Below are 19419 nucleotides of genomic sequence, written 5' to 3' on the forward strand. Positions count from 1 at the left end.
AATCCTCCTACCATGAGAGCAGGATGTCCCCAGTAGATGTATGGAAAATTCTGTGGCACTGAAGAATCACTATCCCAGGGAGGAGATAGGAAAGTGAATCTCAAGTCTAAAAGGATCTAAAGTTTCTGACCTGGCCGAAATGGCAAAGATTTCGGCTTATTTGAAAGATCATTCGCAAGAACGTTATATTATGGAGTGGAAAAAGTGAATTGATTATATCCAGAACAAATATGGGACTAAAAAGTTTCATCTAGCATTTGAATAAGTTTTCTTTTCTTTTTTTCCCTTTTTTATGTAATATTAGTATTGCTTGTAGTCATTTCATATGAGCTAGAGTGCGATAGACTTAATAGTTTATTGTTGTTAGCATATGGATGTTTATGATTGTTCTTTGTTTTTATACCTTGTACTTAGCTCTGGGAAGTCGGGGGGGGAGGGGGGAATGGGGGGGAGGGATAGGGAGGGTTAGGTAGGGGTGGGTGGAGGGAGGGGGGGATTGTTAAAGATAAAATGTATTAAAAAATAAAAAAATAAAAGGATCTAAAGCTGATAAGTGGATTCAGTAAGTAAGAAAATCATAAAGACCGTTATAATTTTTTTTTTTACCTGAGATAGACAGTGGACCTTTGGTAGTAATGGCTTTTTTAGGTTCAGTAAATTAGCAGCTTCTGCTTCCCATCACATAATTGATTTTTTTGGGGGGTGGGGGGGTTTCTAAGCGCACCTCGCTAGACAGATAACTATGAGCAGGCAATGCTTTAGCAGTCACACTGAGCAGGCTTGAATGGACAAAACCACAGCTATTTGCCTGAAATGGTATAAGGTTTCCTGCCTGAGCAGGGGGTTGGACTAGATGACCTCCAAGGTCCCTTCCAACATTATTATTATTATTATTATTATTATTATTATTATTATTATTATTATTATTATTATTATTATTATTTTGTTATTATTATTATTATTATTATTATTATTATTATTATTATTATTATTATTATTATTATTATTATTATTATCAGTCCACCCTATCCTGGCCTGCAGTCACGCTTTCCTGTTTCAGAGTAGTGTTTTCTGACGTATTGGTTTCTCTGCTGGGCTTCAGTTTGATCCAAATAATCTGTGCTCCTGTCGAGGGTTGTACAGAAATGCCAGCACTTCCCTTCCCTTCTGGTCACCGGGTAGACTTTCCACAGCCATTTTGGGGGATATCTACATCAAAGGACAGCAATGTGCCGATTGTAAAACTTGAAACCCTTCCCTGTTTTGAAGCAGGTTTCAGGCATTACGTGGGTTCCTTTCATAACTCTTGATACATAGTGCTCAGAAAAATCAGTTCACTTGTACTCAGTGCTTTTTTTGTAAAAGAAAAAGGTGCCGGAACTCACACATGTCATACAACCCACCTTGTTTATACTACAAGGTTCCATCCAAAAAAGGTGCTGGAAGCCCGTTCTGAGCATTCTATGAGAAAAAAAGCCCTGCTTGTACTTATCTGCATGTGCGCCTTGTGAACCAGCACCTGGGCAAGGGACAGCTGGTTAAAGAGAATCATCATCACTTGGTTGTTTAAGGTTAATTAGACAATCAGTGAAATAGTGGTGAGGTGAGGGTATTTCTTTTTCTTTTTTAACAGATGAAATTGACAAGTTTCCCCTAATACGAGTAAAACTATGGGGTTTTTATGCTAGACAGGAAGAGTCAAATTTGATGGACACTCAACAAAAAGCTACAAAAGGTCTATCAGGGGAAACCATGGTCTCCAAACCTACTCATGGAAAGTGTCTAGTACTTGCTTTCTTAGCAGAGAAGATGGTGGAGGATAAGGCTTAGGAAATTCCCCAAAGGCCACAGTAGCCACTATGTGGATAGAACACCTGAGTAACAATATGGTCAAAGCTCACAAATGGATTGAATCTGGATTAAGCCAGCTTAATTCCCAAGCAATTTTACCATGTGACACAAGTAATTTAGAGTTGCCGTGCAGAAAAGCCTTGGTCTAAATCCATTTCCTTTAAAAGCAGCAGCAGTAGCAATCATGTTTCATTTCTAAAAATATGGTACGGTGAAAAAAATTAACTTGATCAATGAAGCAAAATGTATGAGAAATAAGATGCTTGAAGTCTTACTCTAAATAACATTCATATAGTTTAGCTTCAGCTGACACTTTATTCGATAGTGATGGGTGTACATAATGTTGGAAATGCACAACACAAAATTAAGTAAAATAAACATCACTTTTTCCAGTGTTAACAATTTATGGAATTAGGCAAAAATTCTGACACACAAAGTAGTAGTTGGATATATTAAAGATAACACATTTGAATTCTGTGGTTAGTAGCTGCACGTTGCAAAACAAGGCTAGATACATTTCATATGTGACTTGAAACTACATCCTACATCACACATTTACAAGAAGCCTTTCTGGGAGTTCAAGTGAGGTGCCTCATATTTTGTTCCTAGCCACCTTGCAGATGAAAAATGCTCCTTAAGAACTGCCTCTCATCATTAATGGATATGTACCACCAGCTCCTTAGAAACATTTGATTCAGATTAATTCTGCCCTTAAGTTTCAATAAGCAAGTGTTAACAGGTTTTGTTGTTGTTGTTAAGGGAGAAGAGAGAGGCATTTTGGACAGTTCTGCACCTAGCTGAAAATGGTGTTCTACAGGAGTTATGATCAAATCTCACAGAGACTAAGTATGTTCCATATGTCCTCAAAATCCACACTATACTTCTAAAACACGGCATCTGTGAAAGACTGAACTATGTGTATACTTGGCTGTGTGGGAGGGAGTGGAAGGATGCCAAGTATAGCAATATAAGGTACAGCATGTATAAACACTTCTCATTGGCACATGGAAAAGAACCTTAGCTGACACTGATTACATTTTGTCCAACAAGGAAACCCACATATTGCATCATTTTGTTCACACATACACACCCCGTAAAAAATCAAAACAATCTAAACAGCTAGGGATCAAATAGGGGTATCTACCTCTGGCTTCCAACTTTTAAGCTTCCGGATCAAAAGAACTGTAGATTTGTGGAATACATCAGTGAGAGTTTTCCCTAGTGATCTTACTCTTTAGCTAGATATTTTAAGTTATGGAATTGGAGAACATAAAGGAACATAAGATGTTAGTAAAATCAGGAGCGGTCTATGCAGCCGCAGAAGTGCTATTGTGAATTAATGTTTTTGAACACTTCCTTATTCCCCATTCTCTGCACACTGAAGAACATATTGTATTTTGCAGGAAGGACAAGTTAATCTCACCTGATGATATGCTATTTTTAAATACAGAGTCACTGCACTACTGAGGTAGTATTAGAAAAGGCTTTACAACTTCATTGAACTGATCTTAAAACTTGCCTTTGGTGTCCATGCTAATAAAAATATAAGCATTATTTAGACAGAGGCTCAGTATCTAAGGCTGAAATATGATTAGATTTGGGGCATTACTCTTAAGCTTCTTTTTTTCATGCCCAAACCACACTAAAAAAACCTAAGGATACTTAATTTGATGGAATTTCTTTTTAATTTTACGGTCTTCCAGATAAGAACAGGGCTACTTTAAAATAAGTCTGCATTTTCAGTTGTATAGATCCAACCCAATACAGAATTTTGCTATGCTGAATCTGAATTGTAAATATTAATTCAGAAGTACAGACTGCATGAGAACATAACAGAAAGGGTCACTTTGAAACTTAATAAAAGATTCACTAACTATATAAATGTATTATGTACATCAGTACAATAACAGTGATTTTTCCAGATCACTGTGACAAACATCAGGAAAACTAGAAACATAATAGGCACTGCAGATATTTTATGCATACATATAAACTATAAACTATCCTAGATATTTAGAATAGTATAGAATCCATTAGCACATAAAATTAACCAAAAGATTGTCTGATACAGCAAGCAGTGTATGCACTAACAGATGACACAATTTACAATATTTCAGGTAGAAATACAGTATGCTTGGTATGGATCTACTGACAATGCAGTTGTCACAGCAGGCACACAAAAAAGCAAAATGTAAACCATTTTTACCAAGTATTTTCTGGCTTTGTTTCGTTAAAAGATGGCCAACTTAAATTTGTTTAACATTACTGATGGCAAGTATTAATGAAGTAAAAACAAAGCAGAACATGTATTCTTTGGGCTGTGACGTTAGCTAAAAGAAATGAGCAACTACTGAAGACTTAAGTTCACACAACCATTATTGTTATTTTGCAAGGCTTTTCACAATATCTCTAAAATATTTCTATTATTTTCTGTTATGAATTGAAATTCACATGGAAACAAAAACCTCATTTTCCAGTTAAATCCCTACTGCATTTTTAAATATTTATAAATTATCCATTAAGAATACGCAGCTTTCCTTCCATTAATTATGCAAATTTTGTATAAATTCATTATGCAAATGAATTTATTGACAAGAAAATAAGTAATTTTTCATTCTAGGAGAAAATATTATTATTGAAGAAAGGAAAGGTCAGAAGAATAATTAGAGTTTTTAAGTATAATTAATTCATCTAAAAGATAATCAAATGCTACATATGCCATTCCCCATGTTGCATTTCCTGGATTCCATATGTTTCTCTGTTTCTTACATATAGATAATTTCAACCATAGTTTTAATGTAATTGGTTACTTGAACTTTGTGATGTTGTACATTAGCCAGTTACCAGAAGTAGTATCCCAAAATGAAGCATTAACGGGAAAATGATAAAGGCAATGTTAAGCCTTGACGAAAATTTACTTTTTTAATTTCATCATTGTTAAAATGACTGAGTAGATTTCCCGAGAATTCTATTTTAAATTCTCATTATATATACAAAGGTTGAAAATTTGACATCTGATTGCTTCAGTATGTTGCAGAATTTGCCAAAATAAACATTTCTTTCAACTGAATTACAGTTTAAATAAAGATATCCATTTCCAGGCACAACTTGAATCCTTAGACATAATAGTAATGGGAGTCTCTTGGAAGACACGGATATATACTACAGGAAAACAACAGGAGCCAAGAATGCTACCAAAGTACATTCTGTCATTCTATCTTTTCTTAGTTTTTCCCCCTCAGAAATAAAATAAATATACCGTATTTTCTGGCGTATAAGACGACTGGGCGTATAAGACGACCCCCTACATTTCCTGTTAAATTATAGGGTTTGGGCTATACTCGCCGTATAAGACTACCCCTCTTCCAACGCACACCAAATAAAAATTAAAAAACATCAGATTTGATTTTCATATGGTAATTTTAATTAAAATGCTTATGACATGCAGGTACTTAGTAGGAAAACTGTCACTTATAAACATAAGGCTGTTTGTCATCAAACATGTAAACATAAAACAGTGCAAGTGGATTAAACTTTTCCTAATTCACTCTAAAGCTTTCCCTGCGCAGACCAAATGGGAGATCCGCTCCAGGTTTTCCAGCCAGCCTGCCCAGTTCCTGAGTCAAATGTGTCCTTAGAGCTAAGCAGCTGCTCTGGCTGCTGCATTCCCCACCTGCCTTTCAAGTTGGGATAGACTGCAGCTGCTCTTCAACTTTAGAAGGAAAGACGCCCAGACCCCAGCCTGTAAAAAAATCACAGATTGCAGTTTCTTCTCCAATTGGTTCCGCTTTCCCTGCGCAGACCAAATGGGAGATCCGCTCCAGGTTTTCCAGCCAGCCCTGTCCCTAATGTTTCAGCGTATAAGATGACCCCTGACTTTTGAGAAGATTTTCATGGGTTAAAAAGTCATCTTATATGCCAGAAAATAGGGTAATTAGCAGCAGGAATACATAGGAGAATTACAAGTGAAAGACAAAATCATCAGGATCCTTCTGCCTCACATGAAATGTTATATCCAAGACAAGAGTGTTGCACAATAGAATATCTGGAAGAATCTACAACCCCCTGCCATGTCTTGTTTACTATTTATGTTTTTCAGAAAGTTCAGCATTGAAGGAAAAGAACTCTCCTGATCAAATGCATATTTAAAACCATAACAACAAGTACTTGCATGAAAGTACGGTAAGGTATGAGATGTGTCAGTAAAATAAAGTGTTTTATTCTTTTGTTAAAACTTTGTGAATCAAAACTTCAGTAAAAGTTTTAACTTGTGAACCACCTGAATATCTACTGAATTTTTTTAAAAAATGTGCAAATAAATAAAACAGCATTTTGGACACACAATTGCCTTAAACCCTCACAGTAATCCACCTATATTTTGTAATTAATTTCATTCACAGTTTTCTTCCAAGGCACTAAAAGGAAAATAATTTTCTAGGATAATTATAATTTGTTTTTCACTATGGTTGTTACTAAAGGAATACTTACTGAATGTCCTTTTGGTTATTTTTTAACTTGAAACTCTTGGATAGAGCTCTTTGTCCCCTCGTCAATAAAGCAGAATGCATAACTGAAGAGAAAGGTCACCAAAAGTCAGAGTAGATTAAAACTTGGCCAATTCCAGTATTATTTCTAAAATCCTTCAGTATTCTGTAAGACATTTTTGGATCCATGTTAAGCTACTTTCAACAACATTTTCCTATGAGGCTGTTCTGTTTAAACACATACCGTATATACTTGAGTATAAGCCAAATTTTTCAGCCCACTTTTTGGGCTGAAAAATTCCACTTCGGCTTATACTCCAGTCAACAAAAAAAACTTACCGAGGACTTGTGCGCGGCCGAGGCTTTGGTGCTTCCGGGATTGCGCGCACCTCTCCCAAGCAGCCGCCGTCCGGAAACCTGCCGAAGTTTGGGGAGGTTTGGGGAGGTGCGCGCGCACCTCCCCAAACCTCCCCAAACGTCGGCAGGTCTCCGGATCTCCGTGCCTTGCCTGCCTGCTTCTTTACGCTGCGGAAAGAAGCAGGCAGGCAGGTCACGGAGATCCGGAGACCTGCTGACGTTTGGGGAGGTTTGGGCACATCCCCAAACGTCGGCAGGTCTCCGGATCTCCGTGCCTTGCCTGCCTGCTTCTTTCCGCAGCGGAAAGAAGCAGGCAGGCAAGGCACGGAGATCCCGAGACCTGCCGACGTTTGGGGAGGTTTGGGGAGGAGATCCGGAGACCTGCTGACGTTTGGGGAGGTTTGGGCACCTCCCCAAACCTCGGCAGGTCTCCGGATCTCCGTGTCTTGCCTGCCTGCTTCTTTCCGCAGCGGAAAGAAGCAGGCAGGCAAGGCACGGAGATCCGGAGACCTGCCGACGTTTGGGGAGGTTTGGGGAGGTGCCCAAACCTCCCCAAACGTCAGCAGGTCTCCGGATCTCCGTGACCTGCCTGCCTGCTTCTTTCCGCTGCGGAAAGAAGCAGCCTGCCTGCTTCTTTCCGCTGCGGAACGAAGCAGCCTGAACGAAGCAGGCTGCTTCTTTCCACTGCGGAAAGAAGCAGCCTTCTTTCCGCAGCGGAAAGAAGCAGCCTGCCTGCTTCTTTCCGCTGCGGAACGAAGCAGCCTGAACGAAGCAGGCTGCTTCTTTCCGCTGCGGAAAGAAGCAGCCTTCTTTCCGCTGCGGAACGAAGCAGCCTGCCTGCTTCTTTCCGCTGCGGAACGAAGCAGCCTGAACGAAGCAGGCTGCTTCTTTCCACTGCGGAAAGAAGCAGCCTTCTTTCCGCAGCGGAAAGAAGCAGCCTGCCTGCTTCTTTCCGCTGCGGAATGAAGCAGCCTGAACGAAGCAGGCTGCTTCTTTCCGCTGCGGAATGAAGCAGCCTGAACGAAGCAGGCTGCTTCTTTCCGCTGCGGAACGAAGCAGCCTGCCTGCTTCTTTCCGCTGCGGAACGAAGCAGCCGGCGGCGGAGGCTTGCAGAACGGCGGATCGGCTTATACTCAAGTCACCAACTTTTTCCAGTTTTTGGGGGTGAAATTGGGGGTCTCGGCTTATACTCGAGTCGGCTTATACTCAAGTATATACGGTACCTAATTTTTGTTAAAGAAACATATATAAAATACGGGCATTATTCTGTCCAGTGCAAGTTTCCCTCTCATGTTTTGATTACAATAAACTTCCCCAAAGCAAGGTAAAGAAATTACTTGAGCTGATATAAAAACAAGTGTATGAAGCTGTGTGTCTCTGAGCCCTTATCTTCCTAATAGCCCATATCTGAAGACTAACTACTGTGGTATTGTACGCACGTGTAATTTTCCACTTTTACACCTTTTGCAGTTGGTAAATATTTGATGACTTATCAATGTCAGTCCTGGAACTTAAGCAGAGCAGTGGAAAAGGAGCATAATAAAGTTCCTATGACAAAATCACTAGCAATATAAAAACAAGTGTTTTACTCTTTACATTGGGGTAGAAAGAATTTGATGATGACAAATTCATAAAATGGATTGTGAGGAAGTCCAATATTACATTTTGTATGGCATTTTGCCATATGTCTTCAATGACTTGCTTTCAAACTCAAGTCCTTAAACTAAGTGATAGTAACGTTCAGCATAGTAGATATGCATCGGGTTGTTGTTGTGCCCCAGTCAAAAGTGATGCTAGAAGTGGCCCCTACTTCCGCTTTGTCCGCTTCTGAGATCATTTTACATCCACTACATAAACCATTGATTTTCATAACATATTTTTTGGGAAATCCAGACAAACATGCTTCAAATCTTTATATGTCAGGAAAAAGCATTATACACGAACCTTAATTACGAGTGAAGGGGCACCATTGTAAACAAAGGTCAGTAGCACAGTGGTACAGTAGATTGTCAAGAAAACCAATACAAGTGAAATACAGATTCATTTGCCTTTCGTGTACATTATTGCCATATACAAGGAAGGAAATCTGTAAACTCATAATTGTGAAGATTTATTAATAAGGACCGAACAACAAGTGAGTGCTCCATCTACTTTTTCTAGCTCGGTGTTCGCTATAGGGATCAACATGTGGTCCTTCAGTTTTTCAAATACCTATTAAGAAAGGAAATGAGAAGTTATGAATCTTTTTTTGCTGAATCTTTATCATTGGTTTAGAAATCTTCAGTCAGAATAGTTTATATCTTAGTAGAAAACTCTCAGCAAACAGTGGCATCTGACTGACCTTCGTGCTTGGAAACTAGCAAGACTAGGTCTGAACAGTGTTTGAATGTAATGGCACCAGGGAATCCCAAGGCTGTCAGCCCGACTAAGAAAGTATAAAAATATCCTAGAATAAGGCCATGGGAAACCACTTCTATTCTGTTGCTAAGTCGACTATATGAACATATCCATGCAATCAGTAGGAGTCAAAATCAACTTGAAAGGAATCTTTTTTTTTTACCTTAGTAAAACAGTTCAGCTTCAAATTGGATACTCTGGATCAAAACTGGAACACTTGGCATTCAAGTTAGCATATTAATACACTTTAGGAGAAGGGGGAGCAGAAGACTGATAAATGTGCTATTGTGTCATATTTTAGTTCATTTGATATGTCATTGATATGTCATATGGCAAGAGTAATGCTGACTTTTATTTCTAAAGTTATGGGGAATTTGTGACAAACCAGTGTCATGATTTAAAGTCTAATAACAGCCCACATAAAGTTTATCCCCTGCTTACTTACTTAAGATATTATTAGAGGAGTTGGGGAACAGAGTGTTTTATGTGGTCACACCCCAACTCTCTACTCCGTGAGTTGCAGCATTGCTTCAGACCCAACATGTTAGGCAATAAAAATTGTCAAACATAATGTTGCATTTTCAGTAATATCAAGATTAAATAAGCAATAAAGACCTGTGGATATGCACCTTTGAAGTAAACTGTGAGTTAGCCCAAATTATAAAGCCAAAGTTCAGGTGAGGTGTCACAGATTTATATTTATCATGTTTGTTGGGGAGTGTCAGTAAGGCAGGGGTTCCCAACCCATTACCGGGCCATGGCCTATTTGGAACTGGGCCACACGAGCAGTAGGCCAGTGTGCATGCATGTGCGCACAACTCAACTCATGCTAGTTAAGCTGTATGTACGCATAAGTGCACCGGCCTGCCACTCATGCAGTCCAGTTCCCCCCTCTCATCTAAGTCTGTACAATTTATTCAGCTATCCAAAAAATGTTCCCTAGAAACTGACATAATATGACATAAGATCAAATGCTTCACTTGGGCCCAAGTCACTTCCAAGCATATTACCAATAACACTCAGTGATAAGAAAAATGGCCACGTACAGCTTAAAATTATGTTCTGATCTATTTGAAATAATATACTTAAAATTCAAAGAATGACCCCCTCTGATTTGCAACAGCATCACTGCCACACCAAAAGAAGACTGGGGTGCACAGCATTCCTATGCTAAGAATAGCACAAATGTACACACACATTTCTATATGGCATAATTTGTTGAATGTCTAGGAAAACCTTTTTCATTTCAAGAAACTCAAAACCTAAACAACAAAATGAGAAAATAATATGGGAAGCCAAAGAGTCAGAGGCCAGGTTCTGAACAAAGAATAAAAGGGTTTCCCTGTCAGTCATGTCTGACTCTAGGGCACGGTGCTTATCTCCGTTTCTTGGTCGAGGGAGCCAGCATTATCCAAAGACAATTTCTGTGGTCATGAGGCCAGCATGGCTATACGCCAAAAGCACACAGAACACTGTAACCTTTCTGCCAAAGTGGTACCTATTAATCTACTTGCATTTGCATGCTTTCACAATGCTAGGTGAGCAGGAGCTGGGGCAACTAAGGGCACCTCACCCCATTGGGTGGAGCTCGGGTATCAAACCCAAGCTGTCAGCTCAACTGAGAAGCTCAGCATCTTTCCTAGCAGTACTTCTGGGGGGAACAAAATGGTGAAGGGGCAAAAAAGGCAAGATGGTGGAAGCTTGCCCCATTTTTAAGTGCATTGTAACAACACTTCTACCATCTAACCTTTTTTTTGCCATTGCCATCACCTGCCAGTGCTGGATTCTATTTATTACATTCTGTTTAATACCATACGTCCTCAAACTCCACCAGTATTTTTTTGTTTTGCTATTTTCCTTATTTCAGTGGAAGCAGTGTTGTTGTTGTTGTTTTTGCAGGAGGGAAGGATAGTCCTTGAAGACAGAATTACAGATGCTTCTCTCCCAAGCAATCTGAACTTGCAACTGATCAGCATTTTATAAGAACGGGTCTAGTCTTTTTGCCATTACCTTTGCACTTTCTGGATACTCCTCAGGGGCTCGATGCAACAAAACATGACCTTTGCCAGGAATGTTTAAATAAACACAGTTTGCTGCTGCATCATCAGGAACTGTAAGTTTGTCATAACGATGGTCGCTCATCTGCTGCATAGTCTGTTATAAAAAGATAAGTCAGGATTATATAAAATAGGGCTTTGTTACTCTTCAGAAATTAAGGAGGGAAATTGCTTTATTTTTAAAAAAATCATATCAAAAACTGTTGTAGTGCAATGTGACAGTTCCCAACAAGAAATTCACCTTATACAAGTTATATAGGAATATATACAGAAGGGTTTCTTAACACAAATTCCAAATGTTCAACATTTCTGAAAGGCATGCATATATATGTGGAATATATTAAGCTGTATTCAAACTCGGATTTGCCACAATTAATATAAATTTGTGCATCCTTTACCTAAACAATTAAGGTACATAAGATTAGCCATTGTGAGTAATTCGTACTGTTCTGCTTTATTTAGCCAGACTTGCTATTAGTATCAAATAGTTCTACAAACAAACTCAACTTTTCATTTGTGAAAGGCATCATATTTGTTCCTAGTAAACAATTTTGTTTTGTCCTATTTTGTTCTTTGGGCAGAAACATTTCAAAGTATCCTACATTTGTCATACTTAAGATTTCAAGAATACATCTCCTAAGGAAAAAGTTGGGCATGGAATAAAGGAATTCATAAAATTTATTCTAGTTTTACTTCCTAATTGAAGTTTTGAAGAATATACAGCACTCCTGAAAAAATATTAGCCTGAAATTTTGGCTCAAGTTACTTTTCATTAAAATTAAATACCAAAGCTACCTAGCCACCTTGATTTTAGAGAAAAACGTTATGTCATCATGAAAGACAGGCATAGATTTAGATTTCAGATGTTATGCCTCATTAGTTCAGCACTAGATTTCACTTGATCTTGAGGCAGCTTGGTTAAAACTAAAGCAACAGACCCTTGACAATGATATTCAGTATGACTTAAGAACAATCCTACATTTTGAACAAATCAGTCCTATTTGGAAGACACATCTCTCACAACAAATATTTAGCGGATATTCTTTACCCAATGGACAGGAGAGCTCTTACACACAACCTAAGATTTTTTTTTCCTACCCTTGCTGTTGGAAGATTTAACAACACTCTCATGCAACAGTAAATTTACACTGCCCATTGCAAGAAACAAAATCAGCTTCCTTCATGCTTGCCCACTGCCTTTTACATATATTTTGGTGAAGGGGAGAATGCTCTTTCTTCTCTCAGCTGGCAGGTTATCTTAGATATCACGCTCTCTTTTTTCCCCTCAATTTCTATTGCTAGTCAAAATTTAGTAATGTGGTAATTCTGTTGATTGTACAAAAGGTGTTGTATTTTTAGTGCATTAGCTTAGAGTACAGTGTTTTGGCTAAGTGTAGGTTTGTTTTTCTTGGTTTATACTTTATTTTTAACCATAAAAAAAAGCAAAAACTTCTAAACCCGCAGTGTCTTTCCAAAGGGAAAGACAAACAATACATGTCAAGAATTCAGGCAAAAGGAGAAAAAAATACCAGAAAGACTTGCAGTACCATGGACAGATCCTTAGGTGCAATAGATTTGGTGCAGTTCATACAGTCCCAAAAAACCCTTCCCATTTCATATTCCATTTATAGAGAATAGATGTTTAAGTGCAGAAGATATTTTCAGAGACAATTATTACAACTAATGACAATATTTATTATTTGAGGTAGGTGCCTCACTCTACTAAATGGTAAGACTAAATCTACTTGTATTTCTTTGTATTTCTTCTTCAATATACAAATCTATTTATGTGTATATATTGCACAATAGGCCTTTGGAAATATCTGTACTTGAATGACAAATGGCACGTAATCTTTTAACAACTGCATGGAATTTCTAAATACAAGAGTCTTATTAGCCAGATTGGAGATTGAATCATAAATATCCTGTGATGAATCTTAAGCAATGTCTTACATTCCTGAGGAAATGTCATCATTGTAATAGAATTTCATGTTTCTTCACTAGCTAAAATGTTTGTGTGGTTTTCCTATCATTGAATTTTGACAATATCTATCTTATATAATGTAAATATAAAAATTATAATTCTTTCTTTTATAATGATTTCCCAAAACTGCATATCCTGGAAACCTCAGATTGTCCATATCTGTTAAGATTAAACATATAAATGTTTAATCTTGTAAAAAGGTCAAGGCTTTTTGGATAAAAATTTGGTGGAATATGCAGAAGATCTTCAAGCGAAGGATAAAGTTTTCTCCGCAACTTGGTGGAAAAGGAGTGTTTTGAGGCCGCAGCGAAAGGACTGGAGATCTGGGGTGAAAACATTTAGGTATGTGTTTTTATTCAGCCAGCTTGGTCATTTAAACAGAAGGCACAAAAAATAAAATACATTTGCCCAGTGCTTTTTTTGTAAAAGGAAAATGTGCCGGAACTCACACATGTCATACAAACCACCTTGTATGAGAAAAAAAGCCCTGCATTTGCCTTTGTTTTCCATATACAGCCCTTTAGAAAAGTCATCTTCTTTTGACAACAGTTTCTGCGGTTGATACATAAACTTTCTTAAATGCAGCAGCAAATTAAATCAAAATTGGACAATGGAATAGTCATTTACTTATGCAAGTAATTATGGGATTAGTTGGGTGAAAATGTAGTTCTGCAAACAAGTAAGACTTCTTTTTAGAACTATTATGGTACATGATAGCTTTTGCCATTGTGGGCACAAACTAATTTTCCTAATAATGGTCCCAAAAAATCTCAACAGGAAATGCAAATCCATCTCTCCCCAAATCTTTCTATCAATTAGTAACTAAAGAACAGTTGTAACAGATTGGAATAATGTTACAGAAGTACCTTGGAATGCAAATATCAACAGAAGAAAAACAATGAACATTCATTTTGCCAGGTCATGCTATTTGTAAGCAGAAGTTTGTGGAGAATTTCCTTGTTTGTAAAGATTATAAGAATCACAAATTCATTTTATGTGAGTCTGATTTCCTGCCCAGAAAGATTTTTGCATGGTGGGTTATACTAGCATTTCCTGCATTTTGATTCTTTCTGGGAATTTTCTCTCTCTATAAAGAATCATTTTGCTGCATATTCCCTAAACCTGAGTCATGCTTTTCTGATGTCTAGCAAATTAATCTGCAAACTTCCCAATCTAATTTTCCCCAATTGTGTTTTGCAAAGTACATTTTGCCATGAAAGGTCTTGATTAACAAGTAAATGCATTAAAATGTGATTAGGTAAGTTCCTAAAATAAGCATCATATTCTTCTATCAGTTTGTCATCCTGGCTTTCATTGTGAGTTGAGACCCATTTCAATAAGATTACTGAACAATATTTTAATTGAGAAATGAAATACAACCACAAAAGATCTTACTTAAGCTATTATTTTCCCCAACAAAAGGAGGAACACATATGAACAATTTGCTATCTGAAAAATATAGGAAAATTTTACAACTTGATAAGGCTCCAAGCTTGGGCAGATAAATTAAATAATCTTTTCATTAATACAAAAGATTAAAATCAAACCTGTATTGCTTTGGACATATCTGTATTACAAAAAAAGTTAAAATGATTTTTTTAAACCAACCACTAAATGTCAACTAAATGACCGACCTGCACCAAAAATAAAAATAAAAATCATCACTGGGTTTTAAAAATTGACAGATAGCAGCCTAAAATGAATCACATCACAAAATACAAAACAATGAAAAGCTGACATAACAAACCAGGTGCGTTAAAATGCAAATCATATGAAACCAGGAAAGCTAAGCTTGTAAGCCGCCCTGAGTCTTTGGAGAAGGGCGGGATATAAATGGAATTAAAATAAAAAATAAATAAATAAAAGCCAAAACGCTTGTTCTGATGCTCAGAAGGATTTATCTGTTTCCTCTTCTCAATTACTATTCAATCTTGGGCACCAAGCACCAAATACAGGTAGTCCTCAACATACACCAATTGAGCCCAAAATTCCTGTTGCTAACTGAGACATTTGTTAAATGAATTTTGCCCCATTTTACAACCTTTCTTGCCACACTTGCTTAGTGAATCACTGCAGTTGTTCAATTAGTAACACAGTGGTTAAGTGAATCTGGATTTCCCCATTGATTTTGCTCATCAGGGTAACAAAAGGTGATCGCATGACCCCAGGATACCTCAACCGTCATAAGTATGAATCAGTTGTCAAGCGTCTGAATTTTGATCACGTGGCCATGGGGAGGCTGCAACAGGTGTCAATGTGATAAATGGTTGTAAGACACTTTTTTCAATGATGTTGTAACTTTGAATGGTCACTAAATGAACTGTTGTAAGTCGAGGATTGCCTGTACTTTATTGTAGGCAAGACTACTTATTAATTTTCCTTTCCTGGAGTAGCCAATTCCAGAATGTGAAGCAGGGAGATTACTACTCAGTCCAGACTACCTTAAATTTGAGTCAGCCAGGATCGAACTCCTGGTTGTGGGTAGAGTTAGCCTGCAATACTTGCATTCTAACCATGCGCCACCACAGCTCAGTGTTCAGTACTGTTCGAGACACTTCTTATACTGGCTCAGTTTCTGCTCATTAAAATAAGTCTCTATTTCATCATCTCTACCAAAAACCCAGACACAGGACTGATGATAAATGGAAGACAATGTTAGCTAAATCCTGCACAAAGGTCTATACAGGAGGTAAGAAAAACTCCTGTGGAATATGCCCCATGTAATATATTCTCTGTTATAATAGTTACATTTTTAATATATTTATTTTGTTGCACACTGCCTAGAGATGTTTGATGAGGTGGCAAAAATATGGAAAGTAAGTAAAGTAATATAGAAGAACAATTCAGTAGTGGAAAACGTAATAATCCACACCAGCCAAGCATTTCAGGTGTAAAATGTATCACTATTTCAGTTCTCATAATAGCTGCTGATGAACTAGAAGATGTCTGCTAGAAAGTATTCTAGCAAAGAGGCATGAAAATATTAATTTTATTTGCTGGCATATAAATATATAGAAGTAGTTAAGTACCTTAAATTTGGGGCCTGCATCTTCACTTTCTGAGATTTGCTTGAATGGCAGGAGACAGGAGCAGGCGTGAAGGCAGTTTCACATGATGGTTGGCACCCTGTCCCACATCCAAAGCCAACTGGTGACCCCTTAGCTCAGGAGTGTCAACCTCGCAACGTCACGTGACATGTCACGACGTATCGTGACTTTTTTTTTGCCATTGCCGGCAATGGGGTGAGCGTAGTTTCACTATGATGCATCCAGCCCGCGGGTCGGCAGTTTGACATCCCTGCCTTAGCTCATATTTCCTTCTTTATATTAGACACCTCTGAATAATATTTAAATAATTTTATTAGGCCCTGAATTTAGGAAGAGGTTTCCCCCCCAAAAAAACAGACATCAGGCTGTCTGGCTTTAACTTCCACCAGTATAATAGATATTGCTGGTTGTTTTTATGATCTGAAGCTGCAAGTATATATTTCCAAAATGAAGACTTCTCAACACACTTTTGTGCTCTTTGCCTAGATCATCTCTTCAGACAGAGTATTAACAAGTCTACTATATCTTTTTTAAACTTATACGCCTCTCATCTCCTTCCTTGCCTCCTTAGGCATTTTTCTGGTGATTCATTAATTCTGCGGTACTCTTAATGTGCCATGAACTGTTTTGCCAAGGTCACAACTCAGCATTAACCACTTCATAAGAAGTCCTGCAAAAAGAAAAAGGCCTATCCAGGAAAAGGCTCAAGGAAATGGCTAAAATTGTTGTTGTGCTGACAAATTTTTGAGAATGAACATCCTGTTTCTTGGAACATGCACAAGGGAAGAAATAGGAAACTGATCCTCAGAAAAGCAAAGGAAAATGAACAAGAGAAACAAAGTTCCTATTTACGTAAGCCAAGTTGACAGCTACCTCCGCTTTAGATGCTTAAAGATGCGTAACCTAAGAGGGTTCCTGAATTCCTTACATTCCCACAATACTTTGGAATGGAAGAATGCCTTTATCAAACCAAATCTGTATTACGGTCATAGTTCAGCAGTAGGAAAGTGGGGTACATTCATTAAAAACAAAAAGGATAAGTCAATAATAAAAGAAAAATAAAAAGCTAGAAGATATAAAACATATAAATGAAAAACTGCAAGTATACAAAGTGAGAATCTAAAAGAAGGGATAGGAATATTACACATGTGTAGGGAATTATAAAAAGGTTAGAATGTGGAAGACTATCAAATTATGAAACATTCTAATATTCTGTAGCATCCTAGGTGCTCATTAAATCTTGTATATAAAGTTGAGTCCCAAGCACAGGTCATAATCCAATGAATAGGATGCCTACATCAATTACCACATTTGGAGTATTGGTTTACAATTCTATAATAAGGCAAGGAAAATGCTTGTTAACTCAATGATTGAATTAAATGTGTTATGTTAACACAGCTATTATTTATCTTACTCATTACTTGAGCCTAAAGTTTATTAGAATTTTAGATGGCTGCTTAAGACCGCAATCCCAATATCTATAAAGATATGTCCAAGAATATAGACATTTTGATTATGCCACATAATATATTTAGCTTTCCTACATTATACCATGAATTGTCTACGCTTCCATAACTTTCACAAAATCAGATATAAGCTTAATTTTTCAGTTGAGATAATTCATGTATGTAGCTGACCAAATGTTTCTCTGGAACATAAACCATGTACATATTCCTGGAATTTAACAACTTTGCATCAAAATAATATGAATTGCACTGTTGGATCAAGTTTCACTTACGCATTGTAGACTTACACTTTTCCCACTATTGTCCCTGCACAACTGGGTGTGTGCTGTCCTCAGCTCAGAGGTAACCCTGAGTCATCAAGACCCATATCCCTTGTTCCCCATACACTGTTTACTTTTATCAAGCTTTATTATATAAAATAATTTGCAAACAAGACTGAGTCCAATTAAAGAACAATGGCTTTAGTACAGAGCAATTAACGTGTTGAATCAAAACAATACTTCTGAAAAAGAATTCAGGAAGAGGAGAAAGAAACAGCAGCTGCATGGAAAACTCCTATTCAAAAGTAATTAGTCACGTCTTTTACACTTTTACCTCATTCTTCATAATTACATATTAGGAGAAGTTAGTAATTTCCTGCACTTTCTGTTTATTTCCTATTTATTGTTCCTTTTACCTCGATAATATAGTAGCTATGTAACACCACCACAAGCTCCATGGCATTTTAAACTAAATTTCACAACTTGGGCAAGGTCTGAGAAGAATCTCAATAATTTATTAAGGATTATGAATTCCTATTAGCAATTAGACAAAATTCTATTGTGACAATAAAAAGAGGGAAAAGGACTATCAGATAGATAGATAGATTTGTTGTTGTTAGTTGCGAAGTCGTGTCTGACCCATCGCAACCCTATGGACAACGTTCCTCCAGGCCTTCCTGTCCTCTACCATCTTCTGGAGTCCATTTAAGCTCACGCCTACTGCTTCAGTGACTCCATCTAGCCACCTCATTCTCTGTTGTCCCCTTCTTCTATTGCCCTCAATCTTTCCCAGCTTTAGGCTCTACTCCAGTGAGTCCTTCCTTCTCATTAGGTGGCCAAAGTATTTGAGTTTTAGCTTCAGGATCTGGCCTTCTAAAGAGCAGTCAGGGTTGATCTCCTCTAGGACTGACCGGTTTGACCGCCTTGCAGTCCAAGGATCTCGCAGGAGTCTTCTCCAGCACCATAGTTCAAAGGCTTCAATTCTTTGGCGCTCAGCCTTTCTTATGGTCCAGCTTTCACTGCCATACATTGCAACTGGGAAGACCATAGCCTTGACTATACGCACTTTAGATAGATAGATAGATAGATAGATAGATAGATAGATAGATAGATAGATAGATAGATAGATAGATAAAAAATAGATAATTCTCTTGAATGACATTATGTTATGGATAGCTCCATGGTAGCATAATGTACATACACTGTGTACATTTTTTAACAGACACTTGCATATATATTGTGTTTTATAAAGATAAATAATGAGAAGAACAGTTCAGATCCACTTGGAGACGTACATTTCAAAAAAGCAACACATCTTAACTATAGTTCTAAGATTTGCAACTTAAAATTATGCCTCATTAGCAGTTTCACTCTAGTCATGGATGGAATTGTCTATGATACTTTTTGTTTATTTGGTGTTTGCATGTCTTATTTATGTCCATACTTCACATAGCCATCTTATTACCCTATTGTAAATATGCCCTATGAAAAATTATGGTTCCTACAAATTTAGAAA

General features: G+C 37.5%; 1 protein-coding gene and 1 long non-coding RNA gene across 2 annotated transcripts in view; one reads left to right on the forward strand and one right to left on the reverse strand.

Annotated features, from left to right (window-relative positions):
* Positions 1 to 2657: 2657 nt before the first annotated feature.
* Positions 2658 to 11092, forward strand: LOC310637333. The gene is made up of 3 exons (XR_014491914.1): positions 2658 to 2697; positions 5951 to 6033; positions 10989 to 11092. It is a non-coding gene; the product is annotated as an uncharacterized lncRNA (long non-coding RNA).
* The window catches only part of DDAH1 (dimethylarginine dimethylaminohydrolase 1), a gene marked incomplete at its 5' end in the record, with an annotated part of 59971 nt that continues 49229 nt past the window's right edge, over positions 8678 to 19419 (reverse strand). Inside the window, 2 exons of the mRNA XM_083357693.1 lie at positions 8678 to 8903; positions 11100 to 11243. Of these exons, the coding sequence (XP_083213819.1) occupies positions 8787 to 8903; positions 11100 to 11243 (261 nt within the window). The 3' untranslated portion in view covers positions 8678 to 8786. The remainder of the gene's footprint in view (positions 8904 to 11099; positions 11244 to 19419) is intronic.

The sequence above is a fragment of the Vipera ursinii genome, assembly GCF_947247035.1.
Source record: "Vipera ursinii genome assembly, chromosome: 3".
NCBI classification, from domain to species: domain Eukaryota; kingdom Metazoa; phylum Chordata; class Lepidosauria; order Squamata; family Viperidae; genus Vipera; species Vipera ursinii.